Source organism: Scyliorhinus torazame, chromosome 2, assembly GCF_047496885.1.
Source record: "Scyliorhinus torazame isolate Kashiwa2021f chromosome 2, sScyTor2.1, whole genome shotgun sequence".
Classification (NCBI taxonomy): Eukaryota; Metazoa; Chordata; class Chondrichthyes; order Carcharhiniformes; family Scyliorhinidae; genus Scyliorhinus; species Scyliorhinus torazame.
The window spans coordinates 401,405,314-401,428,977 of NC_092708.1; the positions used below are offsets into that span (position 1 = coordinate 401,405,314).

Genomic DNA, 23,664 nt, shown 5'->3' on the forward strand with positions numbered 1-23,664 from the left:
GTGAGTTTGGGAATTCGAAGCTGGGTGGGAGGTGCTTTTTATCCCTGGTAGGTGACTGGTAAGTAGTTTTCCTTTTCATTTGTCTATTTATTTATTTACTTTTTTTTTCTTTGTTTTTTTGGAATTGTAGTTGTATAAGTTAACCTAAGGTTTATGACATGGCAGGAGATCCCAGACCCGTGTCATGCTCCTCGTGTCCGATGTGGGAGTTCAGGGACACGTCCACAGGTCCTGGCTCCTTCACGTGCAAGAAGTGTGTCCAGCTGCAACTCCTGTTAGACTGCTTCACGGCTCTGGAGCTGTGGGTGGACTCACTTTGGAGCATCCGGAATGCTGAGGACGTCGTGGATTGCACGCTTAGCGAGTTAGTCACACCGTAGATGAAAATTACTGAGGGAGATAGAAAATGGGTGACCAAAAGACAGAACAAGGGTAGGAAGGCAGTGCAGGTGTCCCCTGCGGTCATCTCCCTGCAAAACAGGTAAACCGCTTTGGATACTGTTGAGGGAGTTGGCTCACCAGGGGAAGACAGCAGCAGCCAGGTTCATGGCACCGTGGCTGGCTCTGCTGCGCAGGAGGGCAGGAAGAAGAATGGCAGGTCTATAGTGATAGGGGACTCGATCGTAAGGGGAATAGACAGGCGGTTCTGCGGACGCAATCGAGACTCCAGGATGGTATGTTGCCTCCCTGGTGCAAGGGTCAAGGATGTCTCGGAGCGGCTGCACGACATTCTTTTGGGGGGGGGGGTGAATAGTCAGCTGTCGTGGTGCACATAGGCACCAATGATATCGGTAAAAAACGGGATGAGGTCCTACAAGCTGAGTTCAGGGAGTTGGGAGTTAAACTTAAAAAGTAGGACCTTAAAGGTAGTAATCTCAGGATTGCTACCAGTGCCGTGAGCTAATCAGAGTAGGAATGTCAAGATAGATAGGATGAATGCGTGGCTTGAGAGATGGTGCAAGAGGGCGGGATTCAAATTCCTGGGGCAATGGAACTGGTTCTGGGGGAGGTGGGACCAGTACAGACAGGATGGTCTGCACCTGGGCAGGGCTGGAACCGTTGTCCTAGTGGGGGGGTGTTTACTAGTGCTGTTGGGGAGGGTTTAAACTTAAAATTTTTTTTTTAGAGTATCCAATTCATTCTTTCAAATTAAGGGGCAATTTAGCGTGGCCAATCCACCTACCCTGCACATCTTTGGGTTGTGGGGGCGAAACCCACGCAAACACGGTGAGAATGTGCAAACTCCACACAGACCGTGACCCAGAGCTGGGATCAAACCTGGGACCTTGGCGCCATGAGGCAGCAGGGATAACCCACTGCGCCACCGTGCTGCCCTGGGGAGGGTTTAAACTAATGTGGCAGGGGGATGGGAACCGATGCAGGAAGTCAGAGGGAAGTAAAACAGGCTAGAAACAAAAAGCAGGAAGAGGAAAGTGTAAGGCAGAGAAGCCACAGTCAAAAATCAAAAAGGCCCACAGTACGGGGTACAGTGACTGAGGAGAGTGTGAAAAGGGAGGTGTCAATACAGGATTGAGGGTGTTGTACCAAAACGCACGCAGTATACGGAACAAGGTAAATGAGCTTGTTGCGCACATTGAAATTGGCCGGTACAATGTTGTGGGCATCACAGAGACGTGGCTACAAGGGGATCAGGGCTGGGATCTAAATATACAAGGATGTGTGTCCTATTGAAAGGACAGGCAGATGGGCAAAGGGGGCGGGGTTTCATTGTTAGTAAGGAATGAAGTTAAATCGATAGCAAGGAGCGATATAGGATCAGAGGGCATAGAATCTCTGTGGGCACGGTTGAGGAATCGCAAAGGTAAAAAGACCCTGATGGGAGTTATGTACAGGCCCAGTAACAGTAGTCAGGATGTGGGGCAGAAAATAAATCAGGAGATAGAAAAGGCAACATTACAATAATCATGGGGGACTTCAATATGCAGGTGGATTGGGAACATCAGGTTGGTAGTGGATCCCAAGAAATGGAATTTGTGGAATGTCTAAGATGGTTTTTCGAGCAGCTTGTGACAGAGCCTACTAGGGAACAGGCAATTCTGGATTTGGTGATGTGTAATGAGGCAGACTTGCATAGAACATAGAACATTACAGCGCAGTACAGGCCCTTCGGCCCTCGATGTTGCGCCGACCTGTGAAACCACTCTAAAGCCCATCTACACTATTCCCTTATCGTCCATATGTCTATCCAATGACCATTTGAATGCCCTTAGTGTTGGCGAGTCCACTACTGTTGCAGGCAGGGCATTCCACACCCTGACTACTCTCTGAGTAAAGAACCTACCTCTGACATCTGTCCGATATCTATCTCCCCTCAATTTAAAGCTATGTCCCCTCGTGCTAATCACCATCCAAGGAAAAAGGCTCTCACTGTCCACCCTATCCAATCCTCTGATCATCTTGTATGCCTCAATTAAGTCACCTCTTAACCTTCTTCTCTCTAACGAAAACAGCCTCAAGTCCCTCAGCCTTTCCTCATAAGATCTTCCCTCCATACCAGGCCACATTCTGATAAATCTCCTCTGCACCCTATCCAATGCTTCCACATCCGTCCTATAATGCGGCGATCAGAATTGCACGCAATACTCCAAATGCGGCCGCACCAGAGTTTTGTACAGCTGCAACATGACCTCATGGCTCCGAAATTCAATCCCTCTACCAATAAAAGCTAACACACCGAACGCCTTCTTAACAACCCTCTCAACCTGGGTGGCAACTTTCAGGGATCTATGTACATGGACACCGAGATCTCTCTGCTCATCCACACTGCCAAGAATCTTACCATTAGCCCAGTACTCTGTCTTCCTGTTATTCCTTCCAAAATGAATCACCTCACACTTTTCTGCATTAAACTCCATTTGCCACCTCTCAGCCCAGTGCTGCAGCTTATCTTTGTCCCCCTGTAACTTGTAACATCCTTCCGCACTGTCCACAACTCCACCGACTTTAGTGTCATCTTCAAATTTACTCACCCATCCTTCTACGCCCTCCTCCAGGTCATTTATAAAAATGATAAACAGCAGTGGCCCCAACACAGATCCTTGTGGTACACCACTAGTAACTGGACTCCAGTCTGAACATTTCCCATCAACCACCACCCTTTGTCTTCTTCCAGCTAGCCAATTTCTGATCCAAACTGCTAAATCACTCTGAATCCCATGCCTCCGTATTTTCTGCAGTAGCCTACCGTGGGGAACCTTATCAAGCGCTTTACTGAAATCCATATACACCACACCAACTGCTTTACCCTCATCCACCTGTTTGGTCACCTCTTTTTTTTTTTTAAAAAGAATTTTTATTAGGGTCTTCACAAAATATCAACAACAGAATGAAAAAGAAACCCAAAAGAATTAAATACAGAACAAAGTAAAACAACCCCCGAGCCCCCTCCCCCCTATACATAAATAATACATTAACACCCCGAGTTACCACAAAGCAAACATAGTAAATTTTTCACCCCCTCAGATCCCCCAGGGTAAATAAACTAGAACCCCCCCCCCCCCCCCCCCCCCCCGGTTGCTGCTGACCATTGTCTACCGTTCTGCCAGGAAGTCCAAGAACGGCTGACACCGCCTAAAGAACTCTTGCACCGATCCCCATAAGGCTAATTTCACCCTCTCCAATTTAATAAATCCCGCCATATCGCTGATCCAGGATTCCACGCTTGGGGGCCTCGCATCCTTCCACTGAAGAAGAATCCTTCGCCGGGCTACCAGGGATGCAAAGGCCAGAATACCGGCCTCTTTCGCCTCCTGCACTCCTGGCTCTCCTGCAACCCCAAATATTGCGAGCCCCCAGCCCGGCTTGACCCTGGATCCTACCACCCCCGACACCGTCCTCGCCACGCCCTTCTAGAATTCCTCCAGCGCTGGGCATGTCCAGACCATATGGGTGTGATTTGCTGGGCTCCCTGAGCACCTAACACACCTGTCCTCACCCCCAAAAAACCGGCCCATCCTTGTCCCGGTCATGTGTGCCCTGTGCAGCACTTTAAACTGTATGAGGCTGAGCCTCGAGCACGAAGAGGAAGAGTTCACCCTCCCTAGGGCATCTGCCCACGTCCCTTCCTCAATCTCCTCTCCCAACTCCTCCTCCCACTTACCTTTCAACTCCACCACCGAGGCCTCTTCCTCCTCCTGCATCACCTGGTAAGTTTCCGAGATCTTCCCCACTCCAAACCCCCCCCCCCCCCCCGAGAGCACCCTGTCCTGTACTGTGCAGTGCGGCAGCCGCGGGAATTCCACCACTTGCTGCCTGGCAAATGCCCTTACCTGTAAGTACCTGAAGGTGTTCCCCGGGGGGAGCCCATACTTCTCCTCCAGTTCAGCCAGGCTCGCGAACTTCCCGTCCACAAACAGGTCCCCCAACCTTCTTATCCCTGCCCTGTGCCACCCCGAAAACCCTCCATCTATTCTCCCTGGGACAAACCGGTGGTTCCCCCGTATTGGGGTCCACACCGAGGCCCTAAGTTTCCCCCCTGTGCCGCCTCCACCGCCCCCAGATTTTGAGGGTAGCCGCCACTACCAGGCTCATGGTATACCTCATTGGAGGGAGCGGCAGCAGCGCCGTTGCCAGCGCCTCCAGACTCGTACCCTCACAAGACGCCGTCTCCAGCCTCTTCCATGCAGCCCCCTCCTCCTCCATCACCCACTTGCGCACCATCGCCGCATTGGCGGCCCAGTAGTACCCACAGAGGTTCGGCAATGCCAGCCCCCCCCCATCCCTACTCCGCTCCAGGAACACCCTTCTCACCCTCGGAGTCCCTCGCGCCCACACAAACCCCGTTATGCTCCTGTTGACCCACCTAAAGAAGGCCTTCGGGATAAGAATGGGGAGGCACTGGAACAGGAACAGAAACCTTGGGAGCACCGTCATCTTAACTGACTGCACTCTACCCGCCAGGGACAGCGGCAACGCGTCCCACCTCTTGAACTCCTCCTCCATTTGCTCCACCAGCCTCGTGAAATTAAGTCTGTGCAGGGCCCCCCAGCTCCTGGCCACCTGGTCCCCCAAGTACCTGAAGCTCCTCTCCGCCCTTTTTAGTGGGAGCTCACCAATCCCCCTCTCCTGGTCCCCTGGGTGAACCACGAACAACTCGCTCTTCCCCATGTTGAGCTTGTACCCTGAGAAATCCCCGAACTCCCTGAGGATCCTCATTACCTCCGGCATTCCCCCCATCGGATCCGCCACATATAGCAGCAAGTCGTCCGCATAGAGCGACACCCTATGCTCCTCCCCACCCTGCACCAACCCCCTCCAGTTCCTCGATCCCCTCAGTGCCATAGCCAGGGGTTCAATCGCCAGCGCGAAGAGCAGGGGGGACAAGGGACGCCCCTGCCTCGTCCCTCGATGCAACCGAAAGTACTCAGACCTCCTCTTGTTTGTGGCCACACTCGCCATCGGGACCTCGTACAACAGCCTAACCCACCTGACAAACCCCTCCCCAAACCCGAACCTCTTCAACACCTCCCACAAGTACCCCCACTCTACCCTATCGAAGGTCTTCTCAGCGTCCATCGCCACCACTATCTCCGCCTCCCCCTCCCTCGCCGGCATCATAATAACGTTCAGGAGCCTCCTCACATTCGCGTTCAACTGCCTCCCCTTCACAAATCCGTCTGGTCTTCGTGGATCACCTGCGGCACACAATCCTCAATTCTCGTGGCTAAGACCTTCGCCAGCACCTTGTTTGGTCACCTTCTCAAAGAACTCAATAAGGTTTGTGAGGCACGACCTACTCGTCACAAAACTGTGTTGACTATCTTTAATCAAATTATTCCTTTCCAGATGATTATACATCCTATCTCTTATAAACCTTTCCAAGATTTTGCCGACAACAGAAGTAAGGCTCACTGGTGTATAGTTACCGGGGTTGTCTCTACTCCCCTTCTTGAACAAGGGGACAACATTTGCTATCCTCCAGTCTTCTGGTACTATTCCTGTAGACAAAGATGACTTAAAGATCAAAGCCAAAGGCTCAGCAATCTCCTCCCTGGCTTCCCAGAGAATCCTAGGATAAATCCCATCCGGCCCAGGGGACTTATCTATTTTCACACTTTCCAGAATTGCTAACACCTCCTCCTTATGAACCTCAAGCCCTTCTAGTCTAGTAGCCTGAATCTCAGTATTCTCCTCGACAACATTGTCTTTTTCCTGTGTGAATACTGACGAAAAATATTCATTTAGCACCTCTCCTATCTCCTCGGACTCCACGCACAACTTCCCACTACTGTCCTTGACTGGCCCTACTCTTACCCGAGTCATTTGTTTATTCCTGACATATCTATAGAAAGCTTTAGGGTTATCCTTGATCCTACCTGCCAAAGACTTCTCATGTCCCCTCCTGGCTCTTCTTAGCTCTCTCTTTAGGTCCTTCCTAGCTAACTTGTAACTCTCGAGCGCCCTCACTGAACCTTCATGTCTCATCTTTACATAAGCTTCCTTCTTACTCTTGACAAGTGTTTCGACTGCTTTAGTAAACCTCGGTTCCCTCACTCGACCACTTCCTCCCTGCCTGGCAGGTACATACTTATCAAGGACACGCAGTAGCTGTTCCTTGAACAAGCTCCACATTTCCAATGTTGTCAGACATTTGCATTGCGAGTGATAATCAGACAGATTGTTCGGAATCCCACAATACGCAGAAAATGCTGGAAAATCTCAGCGGGTCCGGCAGCATCTGTAGGGAGAGAAAAGAGCGAACGTTTCGAGTCCGATGACTCTTCGTCAAAGCTAGCAGAGAAAGTGGGAAATATTTATACTGTGGAGTGAGAATGAAAGATGAGTCATAGCCACAGAAACCCCGGGAAACCAGGTGCTAATGGCCACAGAAACCAAGGGGAAAGACTTTGGGTGAAGGCAGACCAAAGTTGAAACCATGCATAAGAACAAACTCCTAATTCTCTGAGAGTAAATGGTTAGAGATATGTTACTTGTTTACTGGCATTGTTAATTGGGTTGCCATTTACACAATGGAAATGTGTAGGGTTAGGAGGTTAGGGCTCATTCCAACAAAATCAGGTATTGCATGGAAACTGACAAAAATGTTAGATAGCTGGACCATCTATTTGGCATATACGGTGTCATTAAAAATGGAGCTTTACTACATAAATTCAATAAATAAGATTCTGAAAATGGCATTGCATCTACATTGCCGCGATATAGAAACATCGATGTCTTCACATCGACACCCAATACACCAACACTTCCACCCTCCATCTCCCGATACACCAACACTTCCACCCGCCATTTCCCGATACACAACACTCCAATTGCTGCCTCCCTTAAAATCAAGTTAAAGTGTTTAACCAATATTCAGTAATAGTTGATAATATTTGGCCACCTTCCTATCTAAGTATATTCTTTCTTTTCACTGCTCCGATGTGATGAAAGTGCTTGCTATTGCACTTTGATCACCATTTGTTTCATATTAACCTTATTTATGTGTCTTTGTTTCTCTTCTCTTCCCCTTTCCTTTACCTTTCACAATTAATTTTATTCTATACAATTTATCTTCCACTTTTCCTAAGCTCTTCGTTCAATCTAATTTATGTTTGAAATTCTCTGTGTTACTCCTGCTTTTCGACATAGTCCCTTCTGGTGTCAATATTTACTCCAGATACTGCAGGCGTATCTTCAGACAGATCCACAGACCAATGTGTTCCAGAGGCCCTTCTGGAACATTTGAGTTTGCGCCTTACAATGTAACTGTGAGCCCCCTGTAATAGAACATAGAACATAGAACATAGGAACATAGAAGCAGCAGTAGGCTGTTCAGCCCATCGAGCCTGCTACACCATTCAATATGATCATGGTCGATCCTCTAACTCCACTTTGCCACCTGCTCCCATTACCCTCGACTCCCTTGGAGATCACAAATCTGTCCAACTCTATCTTGAATAAATGCAATGACCCAGCTTCCACTGCTTTCTGGAGAAGAGAATTCCACAAACTAACCACCCTTTGGGAGAACAAATTCTCATCTCTATCTCAAAAGAGAGATTTCTTATTCTTAAACTGTGCCCCCTTGTTTTGGTCTCTCCTGCAAGCAGAAACATTGTTAAGGTAGCTACTCTATCAAATCCCCTCCAGATGTTTATACATTTCAATGAAGTCATCTCTCATTATTTGGGTATCGGCCCAATTTGTTCAATCTTTCTGCACAAGATAAGCTCATCCCAGTAATGGGTCCAGTGAATCTTATGCAATATTCTATTTTTTCAAATAAGGAGACCAAGAACTGTACACAATATTCCATATGTCATCCTACTCACTTGCTGTGGCTGCATACTAACTTTGTGATTCATGTACCAGGACATCCAGATCCTTCTGTACCATCTAATTCTGAAGTCGCTCTCCATTTAAATAGTGTACGTACTGTTTTTATATTTTTCCTGAAACAGTTGACAAGTTCACATTTTCCTAAACAAAGGTTAGGTGGGGTTACTGGGTTACAGGGATAGGATGGAAGTAAAGGTTCCATTAAGTAGGTTGCTCTTTCCAAGGGCCGGTGAAGACACAATGGGCCGAATGGCCTCCTTCTGCACTGTAAATTCTATAATTGAAATAGTGTACTGCTTTTATATTCTTCTTAAGTTAACCTCATCCATCAAATTTGAACCGACTCAATTAACCTCTCTATATCCCTTTGCGACTCAGTGAACCTCTCTATATCCGTTTGCAGATTCAGTTACCCTTTCGATATCCCTTTGCTGACTCAGTTTTTAAAAATAAATTTAGAGTAGCCAATTCATTTTTCCAATTCGGGGGCAATTTAGCGTGGCCAATCCACCTAACCGGCACATCTTTTGGGCTGTGGGGGCGAAATCCCTTTGCAGACTCAGTTAACCTCTCGATATCCCTTTGCAGAGTCAGTTAACCTCTGTATCCCTTTGCAGACTCGGTTAACCTCTCGATATCCGTTTGCAGACTCGATTAACCTCTCGATATCTGTTTGCGGATTCAGTTAACTTCTCTATATCCCTTTGCAGACTCAGTTAACATCTCTATATCCCTTTGCAGACTCGGTTAACCTCTCTATATCCGTTTTCAGATTCAGTTAACCTCTTTATATCCTTTGCAGACTCAATTAGAAAGAAGAAGAAAGAAAGAAAACACTTATTGTCACGAGTAGGCTTCAATTAAGTTACTGTGAAAAGCCCCTAGTCGCCACATTCCGGCGCCTGTTCGGGGAGGCTGGTACGAGAATTGAACCGTGCTGCTGTCCTGCCTTGGTCTGCTTTAAAAGCCAGCGATTTAGCCCAGTGAGCTAAACCAACCTCTCTATATCCGTTTGCAGACTCTCTAACATCTCTTGACAACTTACTTTTCTGCTTATCTTGGTGACACCAGCAAATGTTGCCCTTCATCCTTCACTGGTGTGGGCTGAAAAAGTTGAGGCCCCAGCACTGGTCCCAGTGGCACTCTACTTGTTCTAGCATGCTAACCTGCAAAAGACCCATTTACACCTACTCTGTTTCCTGTTAGCTAACCAATCCTTTATCCATGCCAACATGTTTTACCCTCTGCATGTTGTAATCTTGTCTTGTGTAATATGCATTGACATGGCACCTTTATCAAATGCCTTCTGGAAACCCAACTGTATCAAACCTACAGGTTCCTCTTTATTTGTCTTGTTTGTTACCTCCTCAAGAATCTCGAATACATTACTTATGCACAACTTTCCTTTCACAGACCGATGGTGACTCTGCAGGCTCAAATGATGATTTTTCTAAGCATCTTGCTACAATCTTCTTGTTAATGGATTCTAACAATTTCTCTCTGATAGATGTTAGGCTAATTGACCTGCCATTTCCTGCTTTCAGACTCCGTCCTATCTGAATAGTCATTTTCCAATCCACTGGGACCATTCCGTCATCTAATGAAGTTATGAAAATTATAGTTAGTGTAAATAGACTGGGGCATGTGACCATGGCATCTGTTCATCTGCAAAATGCACATGGAAATGACCCTCCACCCTCTCCCAGTGAGGGTGATGGTTAGCAGGAAATGGGAGGCCATACTGTTGTCATTATTTCTCATTTTCTAACAGTAACTGTGAGAACAATGCAGACAGAACACAATGCCTTTGACAGGAGAATAGTGGTGATTGTAATTAAGTGGATTAAGAAATATTAATGTTCATGGATTGGAAACAACTTAATAATGTGGTAGCTTTCGGCAGGTGGTCATCCGCAGGACGGTCTGTCGCTTTCTGGTGTCCTGGAGCCTGTATTAATGGCTGGCAGAATCAGAGGCTGGTAATGAGTGCAGATTATGCCCAGTGAGTGTATTGTGGTCCTTTCAGTCATTAAAGAATGAAGTAACTATGTCATTGAATAACGTTTCCGCTTTATACTCAAACAGGAATTACTGATATTGGCAGCTCACATCTTTTGTTCTTTTATGTTTTTACAGTGGTCCTGGTGATGGATTTTTCAGCTCCGCATTTCAGTCTCGTCTGATCGGTAACAATTTGCACAATGCATCGATGCCAGAGTGTATGTGTTCCTTATATACTAACTGTTTGGGGGGATCGCTGAAATAAGTAGCAAGCTGCATTCAACATTCCAATAGATCCTGGACAGATCATTAACTGAAGTTGTAAACTGGAATTGTGCCTTGTTGCTAGAAGGTGGCGGGAGGAGATCCCTGCATGGGTGGCGTTGGTGAGAGAGTTCAGATTCCAAGGGATTGGAAGTGGGAGCTACTCAGAAATAGCTTTGTTAGAAGGGACATCCTGGATAGTGGGAGAAGATGGGACCCGGCATTAGCTGATGGTGGAAGTTCCCCAGGCATAAAACTAGGGTAATTACATCCAAAGTGAAAACAGGCCTATGGGTCTTGGGCTTCCCCATCTTTGTGACATCCTGGGTCTGGGTGGGGTGCTCTTTTGGGTGGTCGGTGCAGACTCGATGGGCCCAATGGTCTCCTTCTGCACTGTAGGGATTCGATGGATTCTATGGACTGACAACTGATGGACCACCTGACATCAACATCTTCACTGGAAACGATACCGACAAACTCAGCCCTGTTGACCCTGCTCGGTCCTTCTTACTAACATAGGACATTACAGCACAGTACAGGCCCTTCGGCCCATGATGTTGTGCCGACCATTTATCCTAATCTAAGATCAACCTAACCTACACCCCTTCAATTCCTGCTGTCCATGTGCCTGGGGGCTTGTATCAAAATTGTGAGTCAAGCAACAAGCCTGACGTAATTGTATTCATGGAATCACACCTTGTCCCAGACACCATCATCACCATCCTGGGTATGGTTTTTTTATTCGTCCATGGGACATGGGTGTCACTGGCTGGGCCAGCATTAATACAGGGGAAGATAAAACAGAAAAAGAAAGTGTACGGTGGGCATAAAGAACCAAGCAGTACAGATAGACTAGAAAAGTATAGGAAGTGTATGGACAAAGTCAAAAAGGAAATAAGGAAATCAAAGAGAGGGTATGAAAAAAGATTAGCAAGTAAAGTTAATGAAAACCCAAAGATGTTTACCAATATATTAACGGTAAAAGGTTTGTTCAGAGAAAGGTTTGACCTATCAGAGATGAAGAGGGGAACTTTACAAAGGAAATGGATGATGCAGATATAGTCGTCCAGGAGGAACACTGAGATATTGGATGGGATAGTCATAAAGAGAGAGGAAGTACTCGAAGGGTTCGAATTCTTGAAAGTTGCTAAGTTGCCAGGGCCAGATGGATTGTTTCCGAGGCTATTGAAGGAGGTCAGGGAGGAGATAGCAGATGCTCTGAGAATGATTTTCCAATCCTCACTAGACACATGGGAGGTACTGGAAGATTGGAGAAATGAAAATGTGGTTCCATTGTTTAAAAAGGGATCAAAGGAAATGCCAGGCCAGTTAGTCTTGCATCAGTGGTGGGCAAATTAGTAGAATCAATCCTGAGAGACAGGATTAACTGTCACATAGAAAGGCATGGACAAGTCAGGGTGAGTCAGCATGGATTTGTTAAAGGAAGGTCTGGCCTCACAAATTTGATTGAATTAATTGAGGAAGTGACAAGAAGGATTGATGAAGGTAGTGCAGTGGATGTGGTGTACATGGATTTTCGCAAGGAATTTGACAAAGTCATATTGGTGAAGGAACTGAAAGCCCATGGGATACAGGGCAATGTGGCAAACTGGATACAAAGTTAGTAACAGGAAACAAAGGGTAATGGTGCCCTTGTAATTGGAAAGTTGTTTCAAGTGGTGTTCCACAGGGCTCGGTGTTGGGACCCTTACTGTTTGTGTTATATATTAATGATTTGGACGTGAACGTGGGGAGCACGATTGGGAAAAGATTGGCTGAATGGTGGACAGTGTAGAGGATAGTTATTATCTTCAAAACAATATAGATGGGTTGGTGGAGTGGGTGAGAATGTGGCAGATGGAATTTAACACCAAGAATGTGAGGTTGCGCGTTTAGGGAGGTTAAACAATTATAGGGAGTAGACAATAAATGGAATAAACTAAGAGAGGGAAATGAAGTGAAAGATCTTGGCATATAGGTACACAGATCCTTAAAGACAGCAGTTCAAGTAGACAAGGTCATCGAGGTTTACAACATGAAAACAGGCCCTTCAACCAAACCTGTCCATGCCGCACAGTTTCTAACACTAAGCTACTCCCATTTGCCCGCATTTGGCCCATATCCCTCTGTAACATCTTACCCATAGAACTGTCCAAATTAAGAAAGCATATGGATTTGGATTTGTTTATTGTCACATGTACTGAGGTACAGTGAAAAGTATTTTTCTGCAAGCAGTTCAAACAGATCATTTAGTACATGAAAACAAAAGAAAATACATAAAAGAGCAACACAAGGTCCACAATGTAAATACATAGACACCGGCATCGGGTGAAGCATACAGGAGTGTGGTATTAATCAGGCCAGTCCACAAGAGGGTCGTTTAGGAGTCTGGTAACAAAGAACAAAGAAAATTACAGCACAGGAACAGGCCCTTCGGCCCTCCAAGCCCGTGCCGACCATGCTGCCCGACTAAACTACAATCTTCTACACTTCCTGGGTCCGTATCCTTCTATTCCCATCCTATTCATATATTTGTCAAGATGCCCCTTAAATGTCCCTATCGTCCCTGCTTCCACTACCTCCTCCGGTAGTGAGTTCCAGGCACCCACTACCCTCTGCGTAAAAAACTTGCCTCGTACATCTACTCTAAACCTTGCCCCTCTCACCTTAAACCTATGCCCCCTAGTAATTGACCCCTCTACCCTGGGGAAAAGCCTCTGACTATCCACTCTGTCTATGCCCCTCATAATTTTGTATACCTCTATCAGGTCGCCCCTCAACCTCCTTCGTTCCAGTGAGAACAAACCGAGTTTATTCAATCGCTCCTCATAGCTTATGCCCTCCATACCAGGCAACATTCTGGTAAATCTCTTCTGCACCCTCTCTAAAGCCTCCACATCCTTCTGGTAGTGTGGCGACCAGAATTGAACACTATACTCCAGGTGTGGCCTAACTAAGGTTCTATACAGCTGCAACTTGACTTGCCAATTCTTATACTCAATGCCCCGGCCAATGAAGGCAAGCATGCCGTATGCCTTCTTGACTACCTTCTCCACCTGTGTTGCCCCTTTCAATGACCTGTGGACCTGTACTCCTAGATCTCTTTGACTTTCAATACTCTTGAGGGTTCTACCATTCACTGTATATTCCCTACCTGCATTAGACCTTCCAAAATGCATTACCTCACATTTGTCCGGATTAAACTCCATCTGCCATCTCTCCGCCCATGTCTCCAAACAATCTAAACCCTGCTGTATCCTCTGACAGTCCTCATCGCTATCCGCAATTCCACCAACCTTTGTGTCGTCTGCAAACTTACTAATCAGACCAGTTACATTTTCCTCCAAATCATTTATATATACTACAAAGAGCAAAGGTCCCAGCACTGATCCCTGTGGAACACCACTGGTCACAGCCCTCCAATTAGAAAAGCATCCCTCCATTGCTACCCTCTGCCTTCTATGGCCTAGCCAGTTCTGTATCCACCTTGCCAGTTCACCCCTGATCCCGTGTGACTTCACCTTTTGTACTAGTCTACCATGAGGGACCTTGTCAAAGGCCTTACTGAAGTCCATATAGACAACATCTACTGCCCTACCTGCATCAATCATCTTAGTGACCTCCTCGAAAAACTCTATCAAATTAGTGAGACACGACCTCCCCTTCACAAAACCGTGCTGCCTCTCACTAATACGTCCATTTGCTTCCAAATGGGAGTAGATCCTGTCTCGAAGAATTCTCTCCAGTAATTTCCCTACCACTGAAGTAAGGCTCACCGGCCTGTAGTTCCCGGGATTATCCTTGCTACCCTTCTTAAACAGAGGAACAACATTGGCTATTCTCCAGTCCTCCAGGACATCCCCTGAAGACAGCGAGGATCCAAAGATTTCTGTCAAGGCCTCAGCAATTTCCTCTCCAGCCTCCTTCAGTATTCTGGGGTAGATCCCATCAGGCCCTGGGGACTTATCTACCTTAATATTTTTTAAGACACCCAACACCTCGTCTTTTTGGATCACAATGTGACCCAGGCTATCTACACCCCCTTCTCCAGACTCAACATCTACCAATTCCTTCTCTTTGGTGAATACTGATGCAAAGTATTCATTTAGTACCTCGCCCATTTCCTCTGGCTCCACACATAGATTCCCTTGCCTATCCTTCAGTGGGCCAACCCTTTCCCTGGCTACCCTCTTGCTTTTTATGTACGTGTAAAAAGCCTTGGGATTTTCCTTAACCCTATTTGCCAATGACTTTTCATGACCCCTTCTAGCCCTCCTGACTCCTTGCTTAAGTTCCTTCCTACTTTCCTTATATGCCACACAGGCTTTGTCTGTTCCCAGCCTTTTAGCCCTGACAAATGCCTCCTTTTTCTTTTTGACGAGGCCTACAATATCACTCGTCATCCAAGGTTCCCGAAAATTGCCGTATTTATCTTTCTTCCTCACAGGAACATGCCTGTCCTGTATTCCTTTCAACTGACACTTGAAAGCCTCCCACATGTCAGATGTTGATTTGCCCTCAAACATCCGCCCCCAATCTATGTTCTTCAGTTCCCGCCTAATATTGTTATAATTAGCCTTCCCCCAATTTAGCACATTCATCCTCGGACCACTCTTATCCTTGTCCACCAGTACTTTAAAACTTACTGAATTGTGGTCACTGTTACCGAAATGCTCCCCTACTGAAACATCTACCACCTGGCCGGGCTCATTCCCCAATACCAGGTCCAGTACCGCCCCTTCCCTAGTTGGACTGTTTATATATTGTTTTAAGAAGCCCTCCTGGATGCTCCTTACAAACTCTGCCCCGTCTAAGCCCCTGGCACTAAGTGAGTCCCAGTCAATATTGGGGAAGTTGAAGTCTCCCATCACCACAACCCTGTTGTTTTTACTCTTTTCCAAAATCTGTCTACCTATCTGCTCCTCTATCTCCCGCTGGCTGTTGGGAGGCCTGTAGTATACCCCCAACATTGTGACTGCACCCTTCTTATTCCTGATCTCTACCCATATAGCCTCACTGCCCTCTGAGGTGTCCTCTCGCAGTATAGCTGTGATATTCTCCCGAACAAGTAGCGCAACTCCGCCTCCCCTTTTACATCCCCCTCTATCCCGCCTGAAACATCTAAATCCTGGAACGTTTAGAACATAGAACATAGAAAATACAGCACAGAACAGGCCCTTCGGCCCACGATGTTGTGCCGAACCTTTGTCCTAGATTAATCATAGATTATCATTGAATTTACAGTGCAGAAGGAGGCCATTCGGCCCTTTGAGTCTGCACCGGCTCTTGGAAAGAGCACCCTACCCAAACTCAACACCTTCACCCAACACCAAGGGCAATTTGGACATTAAGGGCAATTTATCATTGGCCAATTCACCTAACCTGCACATCTTTGGATTGTGGGAGGAAACCGGAGCACCCGGAGGAAACCCACGCAGACACGGGGAGGACGTGCAGACTCCGCACAGTCAGTGACCCAAGCCGGAATCGAACCTGGGACCCTGGAGCTGTGAAGCAATTGTGCTATCCACAATGCTACCGTGCTGCCCTTGAGAACAAATAAATCTACACTATATCATTTAACCGTAATCCATGTACCTATCCAATAGCTGCTTGAAGGTCCCTAATGTTTCCGACTCAACTACTTCCACAGGCAGTGCATTCCATGCCCCCACTACTCTCTGGGTAAAGAACCTACCTCTGATATCCCTCCTATATCTTCCACCTTTCACCTTAAATTTATGTCCCCTTGTAATGGTTTGTTCCACCCGGGGAAAAAGTCTCTGACTGTCTACTCTATCTATTCCCCTGATCATCTTATAAACCTCTATCAAGTCGCCCCTCATCCTTCTCCGTTCTCATGAGAAAAGGCCTAGCACCCTCAACCTTTCCTCGTAAGACCTACTCTCCATTCCAGGCAACATCCTGGTAAATCTTCTTTGCACCTTTTCCAAAGCTTCCACATCCTTCCTAAAATGAGGCGACCAGAACTGTACACAGTACTCCAAATGTGGCCTTACCAAAGTTTTGTACAGCTGCATCATCACCTCACGGCTCTTAAATTCAATCCCTCTGTTAATGAACGCGAGCACACCATAGGCCTTCTTCACAGCTCTATCCACTTGAGTGGCAACTTTCAAAGATGTATGAACATAGACCCCAAGATCTCTCTGCTCCTCCACATTGCCAAGAACTCTACCGTTAACCCTGTATTCCGCATTCATATTTGTCCTTCCAAAATGGACAACCTCACACTTTTCAGGGTTAAACTCCATCTGCCACTTCTCAGCCCAGCTCTGCATCCTATCTATGTCTCTTTGCAGCCGACAACAGCCCTCCTTACTATCCACAACTCCACCAATCTTCGTATCATCTGCAATACGATTGTTTAGCTGCCAATCCTGCCCTTCCCTCAACCAGGTCTCTGTAATGGCAACAACATCATAGTTCCAAGTAGTAATCCAAGCTCTAAGCTCATCTGCCTTACCCGTAATGCTCCTTGCATTAAAACATATGCACTTCAGGCCACCAGACCCGCTGTGTTCAGCAACTTCTCCCCGTCTGCTCTGCCTCAGAGCCACACTGTCCCTATTCCCTAGTTCTCCCTCAATGCTCTCACCTTCTGACCTATTGCTCCCGTGCCCACCCCCCTGCCATACTAGTTTAAACCCTCCCGTGTGACACTAGCAAACCTCGCGGCCAGGATATTTATGCCTCTCCGGTTTAGATGCAACCCGTCCATCTTATACAGGTCACACCTGACCCGGAAGAGCTCCCAGTGGTCTAGATAACGGAAACCCTCCCTCCTACACCAGCTGTTTAGCCACGTGTTTGTCTGCTCTATCTTCCCATTTCTAGCCTCACTGGCACGTGGCACAGGGAGTAATCCCGAGATTACAACCCTCGAGGTCCTGTCTTTTAACTTTCTGCCTAGCTCCCTGAACTCCTGCTGCAGGACCTCATGCCCCTTCCTGCCTATGTCGTTAGTACCAATATGTACAACGACCTCTGCCTGTTTCCCCTCCCCCTTCAGGATTCCCTCTACCCGTTCGGAGACATCCTGGACCCTGGCACCAGGGAGGCAACATACCATCCTGGAGTCTCTTTCACGTCCACAGAAGCGCCTATCTGTGCCCCTGACTATAGAGTCCCCTATTACTATTACTCTTCTGCGCTTTGACCCTCCCTTCTGAACATCAGAGCCAGCCGTGGTGCCACTGCTCTGGCTGCTGCTGTTTTCCCCTGATAGGCTATCCCCCCCAACAGTATCCAAAGGGGTATACCTGCTCGAGAGGGGGACAACCACAGGGGATTCCTGCACTGACTGCCTGCCCTTTCTGGTGGTCACCCATTTCTCTGCCTGCACCTTGAGTGTGACCACATTTACATAACTGCGATCTATGACGCTTTCCGCCACCTGCATGCTCCTAGGTGCATCCAATTGCTGCTCCAACCGAACCATGCGGTCTGTGAGGAGCTGCAGTTGGGTGCACTTTCTGCAGATGAAGCCATCCGGGACGCTGGAAGCCTCCCGGACCTGCCACATCTCACAGTCAGAGCACAGCACCCCTCTAACTGACATTGCGTCAATTAATTAAAATTAAAATTTGTCTTTTTTTTTTTAAATACTTTTTTTAAAATTGCAAAGTTACTGTCAACTATCTGTTTCCTAGCACTAGATTTCTAATAGAAATGCGATAGCTAACTATAATACTCTCCGATCTCTGGCTTAGATATCCTCTAAATTATAATTAAGTTATTATGTTTAATTAGTTCCCAAATACTCAAATTTTTTTTAAAATTTAGGTTAGAATCCCAACCAGCCACTCAGGTCACAGCTTTTCTGTGATGTCACTTCAGTTTCCCCCCGACATACACAATTCGAAAAAAGGTATAAAAGTAAAAATCACTTACTTACCTTCTTACCTTTTGAGTGTCTGAGATGTTCTCAGGTTCTCTCGCTGACAGAGACTGCTCCTCCACCTCCGATCCTTGACCTGCACAATGCTAATAATATAATAATAATATAATGTGGCACTTACCTTACACCAATGGGTCTTATTATTAGGTTAGAGGAGGAGGGCGGGTGGGAGACACTACACGTGTAGTGTCTCGGGTTTCCTCTCCACCAGAATTTATTGGTTGGGGGGTGGGGGGGGGGGACTTGCCAGAGGTCGAACTTCCGGTCCCCGCCTTATATAAAAACAAATAAAACAGAAAAGAAGAACAGACACGGGACCAGGCAAGGCTTTTTAAATTCACTACTCACCTCCAAGAAGGCCCCTGCGCACCGCTGCCGCCGAAATCCAAAGAGTGAGGGGCCAAGTCCTAGGTTTTGGAGCTTTGATATGAGCTTGGCTGGGATTGTGGTGTTGAAGGCGCAGCTGTAGTCAATAAATAGGAATCTGATGTAGGAGTCCTTGTTGTCGAGATGCTCCAGGGATGAGTGTAGGGCCAAGGAGATGGCATCTGCTGTGGACCGGTTGCAGCGGTATGCGAATTGCAGTGGATCAAGGCTTCCTGGGATTATGGAGTCGGAGCACTTCATTACAATGGATGTCAGGTCGACCGGGTGGTAGTCATTGAGGCACGTTACCTGGCTCTTTGGCACCGGTATGATGGTGATCTTCTTGAAACAGGTGGGGACCTCGGAGCGGAGTAGGGACAGGTTGAAGATGTCTGCAAACACATCTGCCAGCTGGTCCGCGCAGGCTGAGTGCACAACAAGGGACCCAGTCCATATCCGTCGTCTTCCGAGAGTTTATTTTCAGGAAGGCCAATCTGACTTCGGAAGCTGTGATGGTTGGTATGGGTGTGTCCAGAGCTGCCGGGGCACTCGACAGTGGATTGATGGTTTCCTGTTCGAACTGAGCATAGAATGCATTGAGTTCATCGGGGAGGGGTGCGCTGCTGCTGGAGATACTGCTTCGCTTCGTAGCCCATTATGTTCTTTCGGCCTTGCCACAACTGACGAGAGTCTGTCTCGTTAGTCTGTGACTCTAGCTTGGTCTAATATTGTCTCTTGGCATCCCGGATGGCTTTGCAGTGGTCGTATGGAATGCTCTCCTTCATTGGCAGAGGTATAGAATATAGAAGTAAGGATATAATGTTGGAATTGTATAAAACACTGGTGAAGCCACAACTGGAGTATTGTGTGCAATTCTGGTCACCACATTACAGGAAGGACGTTATTGCTCTGGAGAGAGTGCCGAGGAAGTTTACAAGTATATTCCCAGGGCTAGAAAAGTGTAGCTACAAGGAGAGGTTGGATAGGTTGGGGTTGTTTTCCTTGGAACAAAGAAGGCTGAGGGGTGACTTAATTGAGGTGAACAAAATTATGAGGGAAGAGATCGAGTGGACAGGATAAAATTGTTTCCCTTGGTGGTGAATTCCAGATCCAGGGAGTATAGATTCAAGATAAGAGGCAGAAGGTGTAGAGGGGACGTGAGGAAGAACTTTTTACGCAGAGGGTAGTGGGAGTCTGGAATTCGTTGCCCGAGTTGGTGGTGAAGGCGGAGACAAAGAACAAAGAACGAAGAAAAGTACAGCACAGGAACAGGCCCTTCGGCCCTCCAAGCCTGCACCGACCATGCTGCCCATCTAAACTAAAATCTTCTACACTTCCGGGGTCTGTATCCCTCAATTCCCATCCTATTCATGTATTTGTCAAGCTGCCCTTTAAACGTCACTATTGTCCCTGCTTCCACCACCTCCGGTAGCGAGTTCCAGGCACCCACTACCCTCTGTGTAAAAAAACTTGCCTCGTACATCTACTCTAAACCTTGCCCCTCGCACCTCAAACCTATGCCCCCGAGTAACTGACCACTCTACCCTGGGAAAAAGTCCCTGACTATCCATTCTGTCTATGTCCCTCATAATTTTGTAGACCTCTATCAGGTCGCCCCTCAACCTCCGTCGTTCCAGTGAGAACAAACCGAGTTTATTCAACCTCTCCTCATAGCTAATGCCCTCCATACCAGGCAATATCCTGGCAAATCTCTTCTGCACCCTCTCTAAAGCCTCCACATCCTTCTGGTAGTGTGGCGAACAGAATTGAACACTACTCCAAGTGTGGCCTAACTAAGGTTCTATACAGCTGCAACATGACTTGCCAATTCTTATACTCAATGCCCCGGCCAATGAAGGCAAGCATGCCGTATGCCTTCTTGACTACCTTCTCCACCTGTGTTGCCCCTTTCAGTGACCTGTGGACCTGTACACCTAGATCTCTCTGACTGTCAATACTCTTGAGGGTTCTACCATTCACTGTTTATTCCCTACCTGTATTAGACCTTCCAAAATGCATTACCTCACATTTGTCCGGATTAAACTCCATCTGCCATCTCTCCGCCCAAGTCTCCAAACAAACTAAATCTTGCTGTATCCTCTGGCAGTCTTCATCGCTATCTACAATTCCACCAACCTTTGTGTCGTCTGCAAACTTACTAATCAGACCAGTTACATTTTCCTCCAAATCATTTATATATAAAACAAACATCAAAGGTCCCAGCACTGATCCCTGCAGAACACCACTCGTCACAGCCCTCTAATCAGAAAAGCACCCTTCCATTGCTGCTCTCTGTCTTCTATGACCTAGCCAGTTCTGTATCCACCTTGCCAGCTCACCCCTGATCCCGTGTGACTTCACTTTTTGTACCAGTCTACCATGAGGGACCTTGTCAAATGCCTTACTGAAGTCCATATAGACAACATCCACTGCCCTACCTGCATCAATCATCTTAGTGACCTCCTCGAAAAACTCTATCAAGTTAGTGAGACACGACCTCCCCTTCACAAAACCATGCTGCCTCTCACTAATACGTCCATTTGCTTCCAAATGGGAGTAGATCCTGTCTCGAAGAATTCTCTCCAGTAATTTCCCTACCACTGACATAATTGACCTACTACCGATGTGAGGCTCGCCGGCCTATAGTTTCCAGGATTGTCCCTGCTACCTTTCTTAAACAGCGGGACCACATTACCTATTCCCCAGTCCTCTGGGATCTCACCTGTAGCCCTCCCAATGAGGATACAAAGATGTCAGTCAAGGCCCCAGCAATTTCCTCCATGCTTCCCTCAGTATTCTGGGATAAATCCCATCTGGCCCAGGAGACTTATCTATCTTAATGTCTTTTAAAAGACCCAATACCTCCTCCTTTTCAATGTTAACATGATACAGACTCCGCACAGTGAGTGACCCAAGCCAGGAATCGAACCTAGGACCCTGGAGCTGTGATGCCACTGTGATAACCACTGTGCTACTGCGCTGTCTGGAGAGCGTTAGCTATGTGGAGAGGCAGAATAGACTCGGACTGTTTTCATTAGAAAGCTGGAGGTTGATGGGTGACCTGATAGAGGTCTACAAGATTATGAGGGGCGTGGATAGGCAGGCACTCTTTCCCAGGGTGGAGGGGTCAGTCACCAGGGGGCATAGGTTTAAGGTCCGTGGAGCAAAGTCTAGAGGAGATGTGCGAGGCAGGCCTTTTACACAGAGGGTGGTGGGTGCCTGGAACGTGTTGCCAGGGGAGGTTGTGGAAACAGATACATTAACGGCGTTCAAAAGGCATCTCGACAAATACATGGACAGGATGGGTATAGAGGGATACGGCACAAGGAAGTGCTGAGGGTTTTGGCCAAGATTGGTATCATGACCGGTACAGGCTTGGAGGGCCGAAGGGCCTGTAACTGCTGTATTGTTCTTTGTTCTAAACTCCATCTGCCATCTCTCCGCCCAAGCCTCTAACCGATCTAAATCCTGCTGTATTCTCTGACAGTCCTCATCGCTATCCGCAATTCCATCAACCTTTGTGTCGTCCGCAAACTTGCTAATCAGACCAGTTACATTTTTCTCCAAATCATTTATATATAAAACAAACATCAAAGGTCCCAGCACTGATCCCTGCGGAACACCACTAGTCACAGCCCTCTAATCAGAAAAGCACCCTTCCATTGCTGTCTTCTATGACCTAGCCAGTTCTGTATCCATCTTGCCAGCTCACCTCTGATCCTGTGCGACTTCACCTTTTGTGGGACCTTGAGGGACCTTGTCAAAGACCTTACGGAAGTCCATGTAGACAACATCCACCACTCTCCCCTCATCAATCATCTTTGTCACTTCCTCGAAAAACTCGATCAAGTTAGTGAGGTACGACCTACCCTTCACAAAACCTCTCGTTTATACATCCACTTATTTCCAAGTGGGAATAAATCCCAAAGAATCTTTTCCAATAATTTCCCTACCACTGACATAAGATTCAACGGCCTGTAGTTCCCTGGATTATCCTTGCTACCCTTCTTAAACAAAGGAACAACATTGGCTATTCTCTAGTCCTCCGGGACATCACCTGAAGACAGTGAGGACTGGAAATGTACTGTTCCAGAAAGTTCTCCTGCACACACTGCAGGAATTCCTCCCCTTCCGTGTCCCACACTACCCTTTTCCCAGTCTACCTTAGGGTAATTGAAATCCCCAACTATCAGAACCCTACTTGCCCTGCAGGTTTCCATAATCTGCCTACAAATGCTGTCTTTCACTTCCCACTGTTTTGAGGTTGAAAGTAAATACCAAACAAGGTCACCGCTCACTTCCTGTTTCTCACCACCAACCATATAGATTCTAATTCAGCAGCTGCATCTCATTCAAAAGCTCTGATTCTATCTCTGAGCAAGACTGCTCCACCTCCTCCCTTTTTACCCACCCTGTTCCGACTATAAATCGTATAACCCAGGATGTATCCAGTCCTGTTCTGGCTTGAGCCACATTTCTGTCAATGTTGCAATGTCATATCTCCCAGAGTAATTTCTGCTTCCAGTTCCCCAGTGTTGTTCATTATACTCCGTGCAACTTGATTGAATTTTTTGATGAGGTCCAGGTGTGTAGATGAGGGAAATGCATTTGATATTGTCTGCTTGGACTTCAGCAAGACTTTTGATAAGGTCCCACATGGGAGACTGATGGCGAAGGTAAGAGCCTATGGGACCCAAGGAAATTTGGCAAATTGGATCTAAAATTGGCTGAGTGACAGGAAGCAGAGAGTGACGGACGAGGGGTGTTTTTCTGACTGGAAGCCTGTGTCCAGTGGGGTCCCGCAGGGATCAGTG

At 47.1% G+C, this 23,664-nt stretch overlaps 1 protein-coding gene across 4 annotated transcripts in view; it reads left to right on the forward strand.

Annotated features, from left to right (window-relative positions):
* Window positions 1-23,664, forward strand: part of pomt2 (protein-O-mannosyltransferase 2) — a 196,266-nt gene that overhangs the window by 90,886 nt on the left and 81,716 nt on the right. For 3 of the 4 annotated variants that reach the window (XM_072494489.1, XM_072494499.1, XM_072494502.1), the window contains one exon: window positions 10,435-10,517. In XM_072494489.1, coding sequence (XP_072350590.1) covers window positions 10,435-10,517 — 83 coding nt within the window. The remainder of the gene's footprint in view (window positions 1-10,434; window positions 10,518-23,664) is intronic. The other variant, XM_072494497.1, reaches the window with a different exon arrangement.